The sequence below is a fragment of the Urocampus carinirostris genome, chromosome 15 (genome assembly GCF_059441175.1).
Source record: "Urocampus carinirostris isolate Australia breed hairy pipefish chromosome 15, RoL_Ucar_1.0, whole genome shotgun sequence".
Lineage (NCBI taxonomy): Eukaryota > Metazoa > Chordata > Actinopteri > Syngnathiformes > Syngnathidae > Urocampus > Urocampus carinirostris.
This window is the reverse complement of record NC_142363.1, coordinates 9,127,999-9,147,023: the sequence shown is the minus strand read 5'-3', so window position 1 is coordinate 9,147,023 and position 19,025 is coordinate 9,127,999. Positions and strand designations below refer to the sequence as shown.

Here is a 19,025-nt window from a genome sequence, read left to right as displayed (position 1 = left end):
GATTATTGTTGAACATAAGAATAATCCAAAATTTTTATTTGACACAGTGGCGAAACTTACCAGACAACAACTTAACCCAAATGGTTGCACTCATTCTGCTAATGACATTATGGAATTTTTTAATAAAAAGATTCAACTAATCAGGAATGAAATTTTAAAAGAACGCTCTGTTTCCTCCTCCTATATCAAAGATGTGGAGGTGCTAGGTATGGACTGTGTCAGCGGTTGTTTAGAAACATTCTCCAGTTTCAATGAATTGTCCCTTGATAATCTAACACAGATGGTCAGTAGGGCCAAACAAACTACGTGCCTGCTTGATCCGTTTCCAGCTTCACTGGTAAAGGATCTGTTTGAGATCTTAGGACCATCAGTTTTAAATATTATTAATATATCGCTATCCTCGGGTATTGTTCCTGTAGCCTTCAAGTCTGCCGTCATTAAACCCACGCTTAAGCGACCTAACCTTGACCCAGAAAGCCTAGGTAATTATAGGCCAGTGTCAAATCTGCCATTTCTTGCGAAATTACTTGAAAAGGTCGTTGCACAGCAGCTAAATGACTACATGTCAGAAAATAACCTTTTTGAAACTGTCCAGTCAGCATTTAGAGCAAATCATTCTACTGAGACAGCCCTTGCAAAAGTAACCAATGATCTCCTTTTAACAATAGATTCTGGTGCCTCATCAATGTTACTGCTGCTGGATCTCAGCGCTGCTTTTGATACGGTCGACCACAACATATTATTGATTCGTCTAGAACGCATTGGTATCTCAGGAACTGTACTCTCGTGGTTTAGGTCCTACCTGTCAGACAGGATGCAATGTGTTAACTATGGCAATATGACCTCTAAACAATCTAATGTCCCTTGTGGTGTTCCTCAAGGCTCTGTACTTGGCCCCCTTCTTTTTAGTATTTATATGATCCCGCTTGGTGACATTATCCGCAAGTATAATATTAGTTTCCATTGCTATGCAGATGACACTCAACTGTATGTGCCACTGGAAAAAACTGGACATTTAAGTTTTAGAAATCTGGAGGATTGCCTTACTGAGATTCAAAGATGGATGTCAAATAATTTTTTACGCCTTAACCCAGAAAAAACTGAAATGTTGATTATTGGTCCAGCTCACTGTCGTCATTTGTTTTCAAACATTACCCTGAACCTAGACAAATGTAATATCACCCATAGTGACTCGGTCAAAAATCTAGGTGTTATATTTGATCCTAATCTGTCGTTTCAGTTACATGTGAAAAATATTACTAGAATAGCTTTCTACCACCTCCGTAATATTGCGAAGATTCGTTCAATGCTGTCCCAATCAGATGCAGAGATTTTAATTCATGCGTTTATTACTTCTCGGCTTGATTACTGTAATGTATTGCTTTCTGGTCTCCCGATGTCTAGCATTAAAAGTTTGCAGCTGGTTCAGAATGCGGCAGCTAGACTTTTGACTAAGACTAAAAAGTTTGAGCATATTACACCTGTATTGGCCAACTTGCACTGGCTCCCAGTCCACTTAAGATGTGACTTTAAGGTTCTCTTATTAACATATAAATGTTTGCATGGGCTTGCACCCTCTTATCTCTCTGATTTGATTTCCCCCTATGTTCCTGCACGGAGTCTGCGCTCGGAAAATGCCGGTCTACTTGTGATTCCGAGAGCCAAGAAGTCTGCGGGCTCGAGAGCGTTCTCCATCCGGGCCCCGGTGTTGTGGAATGCCCTGCCTCTGGAGATAAGATCTGCAACCTCAACGGAAGTTTTTAAATTGAGGCTTAAGACACACTTCTATTCCAAAGCATATGATTGATGCCCACCTCGTATTCTGTTTTGTCCTGTCTTTTTCTGAGGCCTGCCTGGCTGATACGAAGGAGAAGGATGATTTGGGATGGGTCAGCGGACCGGGGTCTGACCTGCAGCATGTCAACCCCTGCATTTACCAGCTGGCGTCGTCGTTGATGTCATGCTCTTTCCGGACATTTTCAACATCTTACCTAGTGTTTACTATTCTGTGTACAGTAATGCTAATTGTAATTCACCCTGTTCAATCCTGGAAGGGGGATTACCACATGTGAGGTCCTTTCTCAAGGTTTCTCTTTTCTCCTCACACTGAGGTTTTTGAGTTTTTCCTTGCCCGCATGCTGGTTTGCTAGTTTAAGATCAGGTAATTGTGTAATTTTGTAACTGTAATCCTGTGCAGTCCTTTGAGACATTTTTGTGATTAAGGGCTATATAAATAAATTTGACTTGACTTGACTATTAAGTAATTCTTGTTTTTTCCACCCAACCTAAAGGCCACTGTAGAACGTCCCGTGGAAGAGCTGGTCACCATCACAGCTACCACGCCATCCACACCACCGGGCACGTCGTTGGCACCTTCTAATCCGGCGCCAAACCCCAAATCACCCAGAAAAAAAGGAAGCACGATACACTCCTTGACTTTTTGAAAGTGGAGTCTGCCGGAGTGAGGAAAAGGCTCGAAGAAACTGTGGCCAAAACTGAGCGGTTCCTGTCCTTTTTGGGAAGCTCGTGGACAAATTTCCAGAACAGTGACATCTCTGCAATGTTTCCCTTTGTTTTATAAAAGGAAAATATTGTTTTTTTTTATTAAGAACTCAATGAAGTTCCAGTTTGTGTTTTCCAGCTTCATGGAAGTATTGGTATATTTTTGTTAAAATTTGTGACACATTATTTACTATAATGTAATTTGGCCCAATGTGAGTTTGTTTTTCTGAAAGTAAACTATTATTTAAGCTGGAGTGATTTGTAGTTGTTTTCTGTCCAACAGTCACATAGTTCACACACAGTATCTCACATCGTTATGAAATAAACCACCAAGTTGTTACTCAAAGTGAAGATGTTTATTGAATAGTAATGCAGAAAAGCACATAATGCAAATGTGGGTCTGACTTAAATAGCCTAAATATGGCTTTTGGGCAATTTATTCCATATTAACTGTGGACAATTCTTTGTACGGTGGACCTGGGAACCCTGAAGACCCGTGACACCACACGGTAGGACAGAGCGTGGGCCAGCCAGTACACGTAGATCAGGACCTCCAGCCACGGCCCTGTTCCCTCTTTAGCAGCTCATGCAGGGCCCACATAACCTTCTTGCTCAACCTTAAGTCCTGAATGAGTTCTGACTCCACATCCAACCATAAGCACAGGATGGGAACATTCCTGTCCAACCTGTCCACGCTTATGGGACAGCCACTCTGGAACACAATAGATAACAAACAATTTAGACATAAAAGTGGGCATAGAAAAGAAAAAGACCGCTTTAACTGTGATGTAAGCATCATGAAAAAATGTTGAAATGACCTTTTTTATATCCAATGACAACTCTTTTGAATTAAATTCCTTATGAACTAAGGTTTTTGGGTCGTACAGGGAAGTTTGGTGACGATATTATGTCAGCTTAAGGGTCAGGTGGACTGTTCTTGTGTTTGTTTACTTTTCGTCATGTCACACATTCAAAACCCCTACTATATGTCATAAAATGGCATTAAGATACTAATAAGTAGATTGCCATTTATGTCTACACAAACATAGGGTATTATGTGAACGTGCATTGTATGTTAACTCTTACTGTATTTGACCGAACGGGTCATTTTTTTTAATGAGTGTACGTACCTTGTAAAGATGAATCAGCACTACATAGCGCCAAAGCTGTCTTCAGTATAGCACATTTCTCCTCCGTTGATTGGAGACACGGAAAAGATGATGAGCTTTCAGGCAATCGGTAATAACACAGCTGTAGCGGGCATTTTTAACGTTGCACGAACTCTCCAACTGACACACTACAGGTTGAGACTCGAGTTGTTTACATGTGACGTAGACCAATACGTCACTGAGGTCTACAGCCAATTAATATTACCGCCATCTCCTGGACAGGGGTGGAACCTTGCAAGTCTTGTCCAAACCATCTCCATTTGCACTCCACTCGCGGAGGGCACTCCTCTATCGAGGGACCTCACTGGAGGGTTCTCAGGGCCGAGTGAGAGAAATGGGATTGGGCCTAAATCTTTGTGCGTGAATAAACCGTTCCAACAATCACATTAGATCGCCGTTTTGGTAAAAGTTTGCCACTTCTGGAGACTAATTTTGTTACGCACATGATATTTAAGTGTGGGACTACCGCTTTTAATGTCAAAACGTTGGCATGTGTGTTAATATATTGAATGATGTTGCTCTTTCTCAATATTTGACTCATCACTATCTATCTGCATCCCAAAGCCATATACCCCTAATGGGAGGTGGCTAAAGTCAAGAACACACTTACATTCACTAAACATTCATTCCACTTCGCTCTCCCCAACTTGATACTGAAAAGTAAGCCCACAGTACAGCAAAGGGTGAGTTGCTGTGCCATGCAATCCTAAATCAGCGAGAGGCTCGACAGCAAACACTGGTTTACCCCCTCCACATCATATGGTTCGATCCCACCTTGGCCCCCGTGCTGGCCAAAGTAGGCCACCCGGGAGGGTTAGACAGTTCGAGCTGCGCCTCCTGCAACTTAACACCACTCAACAACATATCTACTCCACCTACCTCACCACCTTTAAACACCTCATTACTGTACTCTTGTCTGCATTTACCTTAAGCTTCCTTCTCTTACACACACTATCAAACTCAACTACCGAAACACTCAGAGCTGCTGCAGAGTCCGCCACTAGAGCAGTGTCATCTGCAAACAACAGCAACTCACTCTTACACTCTATACCTGCTCTCCCTACTTTTACATGCACCTTACGCACCACTCCATCCATAAAGAAATTGAAGAGCCAAGGTGACATGACACACCCTTTCCTCAAACAAACGCTTACACTAAACAACTAGCTCACTTCACTCCCCACTCTGAGACAAGCTCTACTATCTTCATACAAGCTTTGACATCAATAATTTATTGAATGTGCACTTGATAATAACAAACAGTATAGAAACACTGATAGTGATTTATTAAACGACATTAATGTTTACATTAATTTCAGCTTTACATTGTGAAACAGATGCAGTTGTCTCACTGGGTCAGAGGTTGTTGGGAAGTTGTCATAGGAACCTGAGTGTTGATGGTGATTCTTTGTCTGGTTTGACACCGAATCATCCCAATGATGGCCCTTCGAAACCTTACATGAAGAAAGTCATGAAAAAGTTTACCACCATGCAATACAATATGGAAAACAACCTACCGTAAATTCTGGACTATTGTACTACTGTACTATATACTAGCCACGGCCTTAAACAGCTATAAACATGAACTAATTCACGTCAACTTCTTACTTTGAAAAAAAATCAGACAAGTAATACATTGTGCCGAGATTAAAACCACTTGTTTGCGGATTGTTTCCGCATTTGTCAATCCCAATCAGCTAGCGCAACAGTCAATATTAATCAAATTGAGTGTGACAAATATTATTATACACAAATGCTTGGAATATTTTAAAAAAATAGTGTCAGCTGATTGAATATTTTAGTGTGGCAACAGGTAACTGGTTAACAGGTATATAGTGTAATTCCTATCGGGATGAAAAATGTGACGACATATTGGGCTGTTATCAGTCCGATAAATGTCAGCCCGATAATTATCTTGTACCTTTCCTTAGTCAGTAACTCGTGTCGTTATGTATAATTATTTTCTTTATGTAGTAGTAGTAATACTTGGACTCATCTCTATTACTTTGTCATGTGCAAAAAGGATGGGAGAGCTTAAGATCGGTCATGGTCTCATGGTCCATCATGTGTACAGGCAGTTGTGATGGTACGGGCTTCTGAATATTAGACAGTACAGGACATTGAGTTTTGTTTTGAAAAAAATCCTGTTGTATATATAAATTTAACAAATATTGACTGCTGCGGACACAAACCACAAATTAGTTAATGGTAAATCGTGTGCATTTATATAGATAGCAGTTCTTAAGTCACTGGAGACCTCTCAAAGTGCTTTACAGTGTGCTTCATACTTACCCATCCACACACTCACACAATAATAGTGGCCCCTACCAGCTAATTGGGGGCATTAGGTGTTCAGTGTATAGCCGCAGGACACCTTAACATTTAACTCAGGGGAGCTGAACCTGCGTCTTTCTGGCCCCAAGACGAGAGCTCTTCCTCCTGAGCTTCTCCCACCCAAAGTGTTTTAATCACAGGACACTGTTTTACTTTTCTTAGACATCTTCCCGCTGGTTCCTGCAAGATTAAGATCTTACTCCAGAGGGAAATTTCGAATCTCATTTATCTATTCATGCGCGTCACTAGTTGAAGAGGCAATTGGCTACTGAACAGAGTCATAGTTACTGGTGCTTCATTGAATTCCTTCACTTTGACATTCAGAGCTCATAGATCCCTTAACTGCCAGGGTCATAGGTACTCGATTTCCTGGTGGTGTGTATTGGGAAAGTACAGCCTGGTAGTGCCCATGCCTCTCCAGGCCATTTCCTTCTGGGTAGGTTTTTTTTCCCAATTTAAACAGATAGTACTGGTTTCCATGGTTACCAGTAGCAGAAGAAGCTTCCAATCACTTGGCAGAAATCGTGATGCTTTGTTTTAATTAGAAAGTCAGATTCCCATGGTCCGCACTAGTTCGAATCCAGCTGCTAGGTACCGGTTGAGGCATTCAGCCAGGGACACGCCATGTCTCGGGGGCCCAACGGACACCGCAGATGGGGAGATCTGCGGAAAGGGCCGGCTACGCGTCCAAACTCGCCACCCAACAACTTTCCAACCATCCGCTTCTGTCACAATCACCCGGATCGGGAAAACCTGTGTTCAGGATTTGGCGCCAACAGCCAGGACAGCTGATTGGCGCACCCTGTACATTTAAATCCCCATCTTCCGGTAACACTTGATCCGATTGTACTATGCGATCTGTTGCCATCTGCTCAGAAGGCCCGCAACTCCGACTCTTTGCCTGCCTCCTGTTTTTCTACCTGATCTCCGTTGCCGACCCGTTTCCGAATTTGCCTACGACCTGCCCTGCCCGCCTGACTCCTGATCTCTCTTCCGAACACAACGACGCCCTTCTTCTCCAGCCCAAACCAACAACACGACGACTACGCCTGTCCGCGACCATTCCCGCCGAGCCTTCAGCCGCCTGTCAAGTCTCGACAATCCGTCAAACAACGGATCGAAGATTCACGTCTTGTCAATCCTTCCTTCCAATAAAAACCAAGAAACGAGTGCAAGTGATCTCAGTTTTCCTTCCGTCCTGCCTGACAGCTTCGCTAAGAAAATGGATAAGCCGCATTGTATTGTAAGCTGCTGTTTTTAAAATGTAGGAAAATTATAGAGGCTTTTAGTCCAGAATTTACGGTCTTAAAATACAAGAGAGGAAAATAGAATCACTGACTTTTTGTTGGCTATTACATAAATGCAAGGGTTGTAAAAGGTGGAGGACTTGGCAAAGAGAGGGGCGATGATAGCCATTGATGCGGGAATTGTTTTGGGGTCGCCAAAAGATGCCCAGAGACACACAATGGAGTATGGAGACCAAGCCACAAGGAACATTACAATCATCACAATTGACATCTGCAAGACAAAAATGTGCACAACACAATTTAAACATTGTTGTTGTTTTTTTTTTGTTTTTTGTTTTTTCCGGTCAAATAATTGATTGGCTGTTATGAAAAGTCTGAAATTTGCAAAATCAATACAAATCAGTCACAAGAATATGTAAAATAGAATGTCGCGCATAGGTGGGCAAACTACCGCTCGTGAGGCCACATGCGGACAAAAATGGTAAGAATAATACAACAATGTATATAATTGTAAATAAACTACTACTAATAAAAGAAAGTTTTTGTTTTTTTGGGGGTGTCAACTTCATCCCCATTGTACATTTGTGTTCCTATTCCAAAAATACAACTACGGAAATAATAAAAAAGGAACTAAAAAATTACTACAAAACTTAATATAAAATTCAGTGCTTTAAGACGGGAACCTAATATATTATTTTGCATTGATTCTGAAAAGAAAAAAATAAAGAGTGGTGGAATCAGTGCGAGTATATCTCAAGTATAAGTCCTTGGGTGACACGATACACACTGTTTAAACACCCAAAAATACAAAAACGTACACTTCAAGGGGAGCTGGAAGCTGCTGCTTCCTGACACGCCGACATTTTTCCGTGATTACGAGACACAATACAACTACAGTAATACTATAATACAGAAACGTTATCACAGAAAAGGTACCAAAATGTTAGATATATGACAGAAATACTAAAACAGAGATAGTACAGAAATACATCAATAGTAATACTACAAACATTTTACTACATGAATATGACAAACATACTACAGAAATAAAACAAAAATACTGCTACAAAAATACAGTAGTACGACAAAAATACTAAATAGTATTTTTGTTTCATCACGGTTGTATGATTTTTTCAGTATTTCCATTGTACTTCTTTGTAATACAGCAGATGTATTTCTGTAGTAGTATTTTTGTAGTAATTTTGTAGTAATTGTAGTGAATTCTAGTATTTTGTATCATTACTGTGGTGGGATTTTTATAGTATTTCCAAATATACTAGAAAATGACTACAATACTAAATCTCAAATTTAATGCTCAAAACAGGACCCAACACATTTTTAAATTTAAATCTGACTGTTTCCAAACCCATTTAATGTGTCTAATCTTCTTAAACATAAGATGAAAAGAATACAAGCTTTAGAAGTCTCCATGTAATAGAAATACTGAAATACTATAAGGATACTACAGAAACCAGACAAAATGCTACTACGGAAAACTACAATGAATACATCTACAGTAATACTACAAAAACACTACAGAAATACAACAAAACACTACGCAAATATTACAAAAATCCTACTACAGTAATATTACAGAAATACTACAAATTTACTTCTAAATTACAACAAAACTATATCTCAAATGCAGCGCTAAAATATTATTTAGCTTTATTTATGAGCCTTCCAAAACCAATTAGATTAGACTAACCTTATTGAACTCACTCATTAAAAGAAATGCAACGTGTAGATATCTGCATGTATATGTATTCAAAAAGGACGGAATTGAATCGGTCTCCAGGACCAGCCCTTCAGCCAATTGTTTTCAAGGCAATGCTGCAAGCCCGCCACTCAAGTTTGCCCACACCTAATGTAGTCGCCATGATATTTATGTAGTACAAATGAAGACCACAATTGTGAGTACCGCGATTACGAGACTCAATAACTAGGTTTGGGGGAATAAAAGAAAAAAAAAAACAAAAGACTCCCCACACATCCATTTACCTTTGTCACGTCCATTTGATCCGTCCAGTCAATATTAATGTTGTCAAGGCAGTTGCTTGCCCTGTACCTGTTCACTGTGACTGAGACATTGTAATAGCAATAAAACATGATGGACAAAGGGACAACAAAATTAACACCAATCACTGCCATAGTGTAAGATACGAAGGATCTGTGAAAGAAAAAGGAAAAAACAGTAGTTTAGGCGCTCTTTCTGATTTACAATAGAGCCAACATTTAAATATGTTGTCAGAGAAGAGGTTGAAATCAGTGAACTAGCTTTTTAGTCTTATGTGTGTGCTAAATATGGTAATTTCCGGACTGTAGGCCGCAACTTTTGTCACATAATTTCAAAAAGAGGTGGGCCAAACTGGTACTTTCTGTAACTATAGCGATCCCCTACCCTTTTGCTACCCCTTTGAGATAGTTTGAATTTTCGTTAAACACAGCATAAAGATTTTAAACAGCATAATGTTTATTTTTTTTAATTAGATAACTACATTGTAAACTTGTGTAAAACGTGTAAAAAAAAAAATTAAAAAAAAAAAAATATATATATATATATATATATATATATATATATATATATATTTCTATTACAACTCCTTCAGAACAAAAACCAATAGAATCAAAATACAAATACTGTATAACAATTTTAACTGGAGAACTAAAGTACCTTCCATTGCAAAGGAGTTTGAAGATAAAGTCAGTGGTGCAGATAAAGTATCAATTGTCTCTCACTGGCTCTGTTGCCATTGTGACAACAGATTCACGGGTTTTTGTTCAGGAACAGTAATATGTTCACATTTTCAATTGCAGCTCATTGCTATAGACAAGGTGACTTTGTTATGTGTTTATGTAAATGTGTGGTGTTTCCACTGAAGCGGACAATGTTACCACACAAGTGACACCTGGCATTGTCATTTTCTGAAGTCGAAAAAGGTACAAACTGCGCCGCGCTTCCGATATGTCATTTTTAGCTTTTGGAATGGGTGAGTGTCAGGACCCGAACGGAGACAGGACCCAATTGCGTGCGCTTCTCTTAGTTTTATTAGGAAGAAAAGAAAGGATAGTACACATGATCCGTAGATCACTAGTTGCGGGGAGCAGGTTGCTCAGATGTGGAAGTGGTATTTCTTCGGCGAGCGATGGCGGTGTCGAGAGTGAAAAAAAAAACAGATCAGTAGCCAGGACGGAGCAGCAAAAATTGTGGTTGAAATCAGAAAAGGGGTCGTAGCCGGGAAACAGACGGTAATCAGAACAGGAGAAAGTCAGGGTTGAAAGGCTTGCCTAGCGTAAGCTGGGGTTCACAGACGGACTGACAACTGGTGACAGGAAGACGGGGGTATAAAAAGTGACAGGCAGGCCAATCAGCGGCGCCAAAGGAGCAGGCTCAGGTACCTCGCATCAGTAATCATGACAGGTGAGTAGATTTAGCTCTCTCTTCTGCCTGACAGGCAGAGTGCAGCAGCAGGCCATTTAAGGAAAGTTGCTAAAAGTATTTCTGTCAGTCACAAACTCAGGCATAAACTTTGAGAGCAGCCAAGGGCGTTTGGTCAGAGAGCAAAGAGCTGGGCTATTTACAGAGGGAAGTAGTGCTTTAAAGAAATCGGTGAAGGAGCGAAGTATCGTTCCCTGAACAATAGTATCGATTTGATCCAAGCACTTGCTTGGTATTAGTGTTATCAATATTTTTTTGATCAATCCACCCCTGATTTAAATTTTCTTCTCTTGTGTCCAAGCGTAGCACGTTAACAAACTTGTAGTCCGGAATTTACGTAGTTCAATACTTTTTTTTTTCTGAGCATTTTTTACCTTTTGAACTAAGTAACCACAGCTGCACACATGGCAGATTTGAATGCTGTAACCTATTTTTTTAAGGGCAGTTTAACACTCACGCATCGTTATTCCGCCAGTCAATGGTGCATGTTGCTCCAGTTGGGTCTGGGGCATAGCCAGCCCACCCCACTATAGGCATGGTAGACCAGAACATAGCATTAAGCCATGCTACCAGAATAAGGAGATTATACGAACGTGACGTCATTTTGTGTCCTGAAGATGCAAAGGACAAAAACAGGAAAGCGCATTGAAATTTGGTGTATTTTAAAATTGTCATTATGACCATTAATTGCAACGACATGTACATTGTTCACAATGAGATTAGAATCCAGGATGAGCATATAATAAAAGACTTAAAAAAAGAAGAAAATTAGGACAGATAGGCAATATTTACAGGTAGTGGTTGTAAGTCAGGGGTGGGCAAACTTTTTGAGTGGAGTGATACGTTGTGTGCCAGAACATTAGGGCAAGGAAAAATGGAAAAAAAAATATTGATTTGATTTTTTTTGTATCTGTAATTACAGTCTCCTATCTAATACCTCGGCAACACATAAGGAAAAGAGGCCTATTTAATTTTTCTTATATGATCATATCTAGTTATATTAAAACAATTACATATTTTGGTATGTCTTATTTTTTTGCGATGTTATTTTTTTTCTTCTTTAAAAACATTCCATTCAGGGAAAGAAATTGAGAAATGTCTTTTTAGAATGGCAGTGGGTTATTTGCAATATCTCATCTCATCTCATTGGCTGCACCACTTATCCTCAATAGGGTCACGGGGGTGCTGGAGCCCATCCCAGCAATCATCGGGCTGTGGGCAGGGGACACCCTGAACTGGTTGCCAGCCAATTGCAGGGCACACAGGGACAGACAACTCACTCGCTCATTCACACCTAGGGACAATTTGGACCGGCCAATCCACCTGAAATGCATGTTTTTGGAATGTGGGAGGAAACCAGAGTGCCCGGAGCAAACCCACGCAAGCACGGGGAGAACATACAAACTCCACACAGGAAGTCCGGTAGCTGGATTTGAACCCACACAGGAGGTTCCCAAGACCTTAGAACTGTGCCGCGCACGCACTAACCACTGCGCCGCCGTGCTGCCCTATTTGCAATATATCCATGGATAAATGATAAACAGGAAGGCATCACTTATATTCTTATTTGTCTTGAAACATTCTGAATTCAAGCAAAAAAATGGATGCCACCAAGCTGTACTTGCCCAAGACACAGCACAAGAAATGGTGCCCGTACGACCCTAGTGGTTAAGAAATCCAACAACCAACCAAAATGATATCCTTTTTTTAAAGGGACAGTGTGTATTAATTGAGGTCACTGTATGGCGTAGTGCAACCAAAAACTAGTGCTTAAAAGCACAAGGAAGAATGCAAACCAAGGAGACTCGAGGTGACCAAAACGCATAATTTTCCTTCGCATTTTTTTTGCCCATAGACATAGAAGCAAGATGTGGACAATTATGTCAGCTCCTTTCAGATGGGGCTCATGTTTGAAAAAATACATGCTAATTTCTCAACTTATGATTTGTTTTATTCTTTAAAAAGCATGTTTATGTGAATGTGTATTTTTGCTTTTTTTTTTTTAAATGAATGATGTTTTCTCACCTAGGTGGTGCTAAATAAGACACACTGTCCTTTTAAGCACTAAATTTGCTCAAATGCATCGACAATATAATAGAGCTAGCTCAGAAGTATTTGCATGCATTTTGACAAATATCTTGATGCAAAATAGTTACATAATGGGGAAAAAAAATCAAAAAAATTCACTTTGAAAGTAGACTTTGCCTTGAGCAGAATACACATTAGTGCTTCACAAATCTTGCATTTTTATGAGACAGTGCGGGTGGTATTGGGGAAGACACATGAAGGAAAATTGGGGACAAGAGTGGCACCAAATCAACACAATTTAAATGAACAATTTATCATATATGTTAGAAGATTTTTAGGTTCCTCAACATATTGTCATTTTTAACATATTTGTTTGATAAGCCAAATAAAAAAAAACTGAAGTGCCCCCAGGCCCTAGTTTGGTCACCCCTGCTGTAAGTGCCTCCTAAAATAGTGCATTGAAATAAGTGCAAAGACATTTAGCAGCATTGTGCTACATGTGCGTATAAAAGGACTGTAAGATAAGATACCTATGTCGGGCCTGCAAATCGTAAGGTATCTGTCTATAGCCACCACAGTCAACAAGCCGATACTCGCCATCCCAAAGAAGATGTTGAGAGCTGCATAAATCTGGAAACACAAAAAGTGGTAGGAGTGTAGGATAATGTTTTTGTTATCCCTTCCAGCATCACGGTTTACTTTTTGCAGTCTGGTACCTCGCAGATTGTCATTGGGCATTGATTGTGTTTTGCATTCTTTTCTGCCTGTGTCTGACTGTTTTAAAAACGTTATTGTACAGGTACATAGAACAGCCTGACGGACCTACATTACGTATACCGGATCTTTTTCAGTTGTGAATTCCTCCAAAAACCATCATGTAACGAAAACACTCTCGTCCTACAAAAGCACCAATAGGCAGAGAAATATGTGTTCTATCGCCAACAAAGTTGCATTTCTTAACATACTGAAGGAACGTGGAAGCATTTTTAAACAAGATTTTTGTTTTCTATTTACGTCCACATGATGTGGACAAAATATAATCTTAAGTAGAAATGTGGATTATGTAGTGAAATTATTTCCACTCCTTTTTGGAATCATGAATGCAATAGAGTTTAGCAGAAAGATTATTTTTAAAATTATGAATTGACAGTACAGTACAGAAGTTTTTACTGAACTGAAAGCAAAGAGAATGTTTGGCCCATCAGAATAAGAGACACAATGCACGATGCAAATCAGTATAGTTGTGAGACGGTAAAAGGAAACCGTGTTATAGCAAAGGGTTCATTGTTTATACTCTCTAAAGCAACCAACCTGACAGCCAGTATAACCAAATTTCCAGCTTCCATTTATGTCGGAAGCAGCTGACATCGGGTAACCGATGCCTGCCACCCCAATGTCAGTGAAGGCCAAGTTGATGATAATAAAATTGGTAGCAGTGCGGAGGTCCTTAAACTTGAAAAACATGAGAAGAATCACAATGTTGCTCAATAGACTGATGATACCTGGAAAGAGGAGAGGTGAAATTAAGTTAGGAATTGAATGTCCTTCTTGGGTAGTCACAATCCGGTGTGCCACTTTCCCTCAGAGGGCGCCAACCCCCTTTGGAACTGGACACACCTGGGCCTAATCACAAACATGTCTCTATTTAAACCAAGCCTTTATATTGACTGTTGGGACAGCACACTTGGTCAGGTCATTGTCCTTTCCATGGTACTCCCATTCGGTCTTCTCTTGTCATGTCAGGTTGTTTTTGTTTTTGCTATGCACACTTTGGTAGTTGCTGTGTTTTTGTTAATAAATACCATCCTTTGTTGTACACACCTTGCCTGCATTACGGCTCCAACGCATTCGGATTCACCGCCGCAAATGCAAATGAATGGCCCTAACACCAAAGGACTAAGCCGAAAATGTACAGTAAATCGCCCGTGTCCTTTTTTTGCAATCAAATGTCTGCCGCAGCCACTTCTTGTCCCGCCGGGAAAGAGAAGGTCCCTCAGCCGCTTCTGTTCCCTGTCCCAGCAATGAGGAGAAGGTCCCTCGGTTGCTTCTGGTCCCTGTTTGAGCGGGGAAGAACAAGGACCCTCGACTGGCCAAGTCCTGGTGGGCAGGAGAGGAGGTCCTCTGATGCTTCTGGCCTGGTTTTGGGGGGCACGGACAAGGACCTTCAGCCGTCCCCTTTTCCGGTGAAGGTCTGTTTGAAGCAGCCGCTATCATTTTTGTTTATGTGGGTTTTCTTGGTCCATTTGGCATTCGGCCCTTGAGGGGAAAGCACCTGGTATGCCACCTCCCCCAGAGGATGTTAAACGGGTTTGGAACTGGACACACCTGAGCCCCCCTGTCATGATTGGGTTTCGTTTATGGTTTGCACACTTTGTAGTTCTTTTAAAACCTGGTTTGTTTATGTCTGTTCTTTTTTTTTTGTTAATAAATACCATTCTTTGTTGAGCACACCTCCATTCAGACTCCCACACATTTGGGTCCACCTCCGCATATATGACACTTCACAATTAATAAATCAAGAGTAAAAAGTACGAGACAAGCATCCATTTCGACATCATTGTCTGCCTCTCAAGTCAAAATCTTGAAAATCATTTGAAAGTCATTAAATCAAGCACGGAAGCGCAGTTGTTAGCCCGTGTGCGGCTCACTTCTGAGGTCATGAGATCGAACCTTCCTGTGTGGAGTTTCCATGTTCTCCCCATGTTTGCATGGGTTTCAGCCGGGCACTCCAGTTTCCCCCACATTCCAAAAACGTGCATTTCAGGTTAATTTGGTCAGTCCAAATTGTCCCTAGGTGTGAATGAGCGGGTGAATTGTCTGTATCTGTGTGCCCTACGACTGGCTGGCAACTGGTTCAGGGTGTCCCCTGACCACAGCCCAAAGTTACCTGGGATGGTCTCCAGTACCCCACGACCCTGCTGAGATTAAGCGGTGCAGATAGTGAATGAATGAATGAATAAATCAAGGGTCTAGAACTGCCCCAAGGTACTCTTTAAGGCCTTTAGGACGATAGTTTGGGCAACCGCCTTTATAAGAAAACTAAAGGGTCATTGTGTATTATTTGATCACTAAATATTGTGGTATTCTTTCCGTCAACTGAAAACGAGTGCCAAAGATCACTAGTGAGAATGAAAGTCTGGGGATGCAAAGTGACAATAAAGCACAATTTTTCTTATTTTTGGGGCCAGGCAGGTATTTGATTTTTGGGTAACCGTAGCAGCAAGATGGTCGACAATGGTCGACCGATGAGTAAAAACAAGGTACATCTATATGATAGTTCATGTAATTTTTCCAATTACCATTCAATATTCTTCTTTTTTATTATTATTATTATTATTTTTTATGAATGGCATTTTCACCAATGGAGGGACTGAATAATACATACTGACCCTTTGGGTGTATCCCTAACTGATTACGGATTGATTTAGTTTAATTTGAACTCCTAATCATTATTATTATATTATCCCTTAACCACTAAGAAAGTAGGGGCACAATTTTCTGTTGTGTGTCTTGGGAAAGTACAGCCTGGTGGCACCCATCACTCTCCAGGCCAATAAATATTTCTACCTGTTCTCGGACTGTGGACCTTTCGCGGTTTAGGGAATTGAAGAAAATTATATTTGAAAATTGTAAAAGAAAGATTCCGTACTTTTTGTGGAAAGCTCAATTTGGCAATAAAGTACCCAGACCCTAGTTCCAGCGCCCCTCAGGTAAATAGAGTTGGAGAATTATCTATTAAATCATTAGAAAAAAGTAGGAATGCCCAACATTGTATCATCGTTGACATTATAACCTGTATGATATTTAACAAATTGTTTCCAAAATAGCATTTGAAACAAATGATGATTTTTTGTTGGAACACATACAATAATAATGGAATGACCTACAGTAAAGACAGGTTAAAATTATCTTAAATTTCTGTTTCCAGTTTTCAAAGATTTAGGAAGTAATTTGGCCACGGGGAATGGTCTTTTTTTTTATCTCATAATCAACAAAAAAATTATAATTAATTGCATTTACAAAAAACATCAAGGGCAAACTGTGTCTAATGTGCTATATATTTGAGTGGCACATTTCTATGTCTCTGTAGGTTCCCCCTCTCTCTGTCTTTCTCAATTTCTTTCTCAATTTCTTTCTCAAACTCTTTCTCAATCTCTTTCTCAATCTCTCTCCCCTATATCCTATTTATCATCTTCTTACCTTATTTGATCACTTCCAGTTTCAATTTCCTCACAGCTGCGGTCACTTGTCCTGATTTCCCCTTTTCCCACGACTCACCCTCATCACTATTTAAAAACTCTGTCCTTTTGGCTCTGTGCTAGTTTGTTCCCCTCCTTGTCACGTCCCAAAGACTTTTGTCTCAGCTTTTTTGTTATTTCCTTGGATCGGATTGATACCAATTTTCCAAGTATTGCCCAACCTTAAATTTGATCCTTAACAAATGGTAACATTTCTGCTCCCTTGCTGTTTATTTTACCTGCGTTATCCTGATTTCAAAGATAAAGAAAATTTAGCACCAAAAGTTCACATCTAATCAGCCTTTTTCAGGCTTACTGTGATGATGATCACAGTGAGTGTAATGACTGACTTAAAGGACCATGTAAATAGGCAGTTGAAGTTAAGAGCACGGGAAAAAAGCATTTTCAGAGAACAAAACACAAATGAAAGGAAAGTTGTAGCGAGTTAAATTGATCATAAAATAATAAAAATAATTAGAGGAGAGAAGAAAAGGCGAAGGGAAACAAAAATGTTTTATATTAAATTAAAAGATAAACCTGAATCCTGTACAAATAAGCCAGTTTTGAAGTTACAATAGTTCCCAAATTTGCACAAATAAAAGGAGAAATAATAATAATAATAATAGTAATAATAATAATAATAATAATAATGATACTTCTTTTGGGGGGGGTGTTCTTTATTTGATGAAGAGCACAATCAGGATAAGATGGGCATTTTTAAATTGGAATGTTCTAAAACAATGGTTCCCAAACTTTTGCAGGCTGGTGCCCCCCTTGGCTCCCCAGTGTATTTCTAGCGAACTTAAAAGAACCGCAGTGCTTTGCGGTTTTACAACCGCACTACGATCAAACTTCAGACTTTGACTTCGGACTGCCGCCATCCTACCACCTTCTTCTTCCTCACTGCCCACCCAGATCTTTCCACCGCCCCCAGGAAAACATGGGTTTCCAACGTAGTGCCATTGGGAATGCTTCTAAAAAACCTGAGTAGCTTGCAGACATGTTCCGAAAACAGTTTACCGGTGATTTTCCAGGACATTTGATATCTTGCGGGCATGAGGTTTTATGGGTTGACTTAACTCCTGGTAAAACCATGGAAAAACATCGTAATAACATAAATTGTTATTTAGGACACGTACCAGTATATCCAAATGGTTGCCAATCAGTAAGAAAAAGTAGTTCTCAGCTTCAAAATTGTTGCTAACCCCTGTTATAAATTAATCAAAAACTGATACATTTAAAGTTTTAATGGAGAGTTGAAGTAAGGACAGAAAACAATGGATTTTGAATTTGCAAGTACATGGAGAGAGCCTAAACCTCAGCTAAGGGATTTTAACCTGTTCTGATGACTGGCCGATTGTGACAAAGATGTAAACAGTTCAGAATTATCAGAAGAAGGAAAGCGCAATAATAGTCAATATAATGAAATAACATTAACTATGCAATCTGCTTGGACATGCCCAATATTAAAACACAATAAACTTTTCAGCATCACAGTAGTATAAAAAACTTCGCTCTTTAAAAAAAACAATAGTATTGATTTGAAAAAATAGGCAAAAATACATGAAATACAATATTAATGAGCATTTAGAAAAAATAGTATAGGTTGAGAAACGTGAATTTATTTTACATAACAAAAGGTTTACTTAGAGGAAGCTGACATCATTATCAGCCATCTTCCTGTAAAGGGTACTCAAAAACCTTGCAAACACTGGGCCAAAAAATGAGAAGAGAAATGGTGCACTTTGGTCACTTGACATTCACCACCAAAAATTAACAGAAAAGGATATTACTTACAATCTAAATAACATTCATAACCGAAATTCCACTCAAGTAACAGTTCTCAGCCAAGTCCTAAGGTAAAGAGTTTGTCCTTTCTCACCTGCTGTGATTAGATATGCAGCCACTATGTTGTGCTCCAATTGAGAAAATGAACTTTTCCCTCCATAAGGTGCATCCTCCGTTGAAACGTTAAATCCAGATTCTATCCCCATTCTAGTAACAACCAAATATTTTGGAAGTAAAACTGAGCAGAGGTTCCTGTAATTAGAATTTTTCTCCGTAAAAA

General features: G+C 39.8%; 1 protein-coding gene and 1 long non-coding RNA gene across 2 annotated transcripts; both read right to left on the bottom strand.

The window, feature by feature from the left end:
- Window positions 1-2,836: 2,836 nt before the first annotated feature.
- Window positions 2,837-4,022, bottom strand: LOC148351482 (uncharacterized). The gene is made up of 2 exons (XR_015852889.1): window positions 3,633-4,022; window positions 2,837-3,214 (listed from the first exon to the last, which is right to left on the bottom strand). It is a non-coding gene; the product is annotated as an uncharacterized LOC148351482 (long non-coding RNA).
- A 967-nt stretch (window positions 4,023-4,989) lies between these two features.
- On the bottom strand, window positions 4,990-18,953 carry rrh (retinal pigment epithelium-derived rhodopsin homolog). The gene is made up of 7 exons (XM_088354530.1): window positions 18,840-18,953; window positions 14,031-14,221; window positions 13,250-13,349; window positions 11,149-11,302; window positions 9,254-9,422; window positions 7,345-7,523; window positions 4,990-5,125 (listed from the first exon to the last, which is right to left on the bottom strand). Exons 1-7 carry the CDS (start codon window positions 18,949-18,951, stop codon window positions 5,020-5,022), a joined length of 1,011 nt encoding a protein of 336 aa, XP_088210656.1. The 5' UTR covers window positions 18,952-18,953; the 3' UTR covers window positions 4,990-5,019.
- Window positions 18,954-19,025: the final 72 nt, after the last annotated feature.

Excerpts from the sequence above, each read along its gene's own strand:
- rrh (XM_088354530.1), bottom strand. The coding sequence starts at position 18,951 with ATGGGGATAGAATCTGGATTTAACGTTTCAACGGAGGATGCACCTTAT. Across the intron at positions 9,423-11,148 it reads GACTGGCGGAATAACGATGC|ATCCTTCGTATCTTACACTA; the intron begins GTGAGTGTTAAA and ends TTTCTTTCACAG. Across the intron at positions 7,524-9,253 it reads ATCAAATGGACGTGACAAAG|ATGTCAATTGTGATGATTGT; the intron begins GTAAATGGATGT and ends TTTGTCTTGCAG.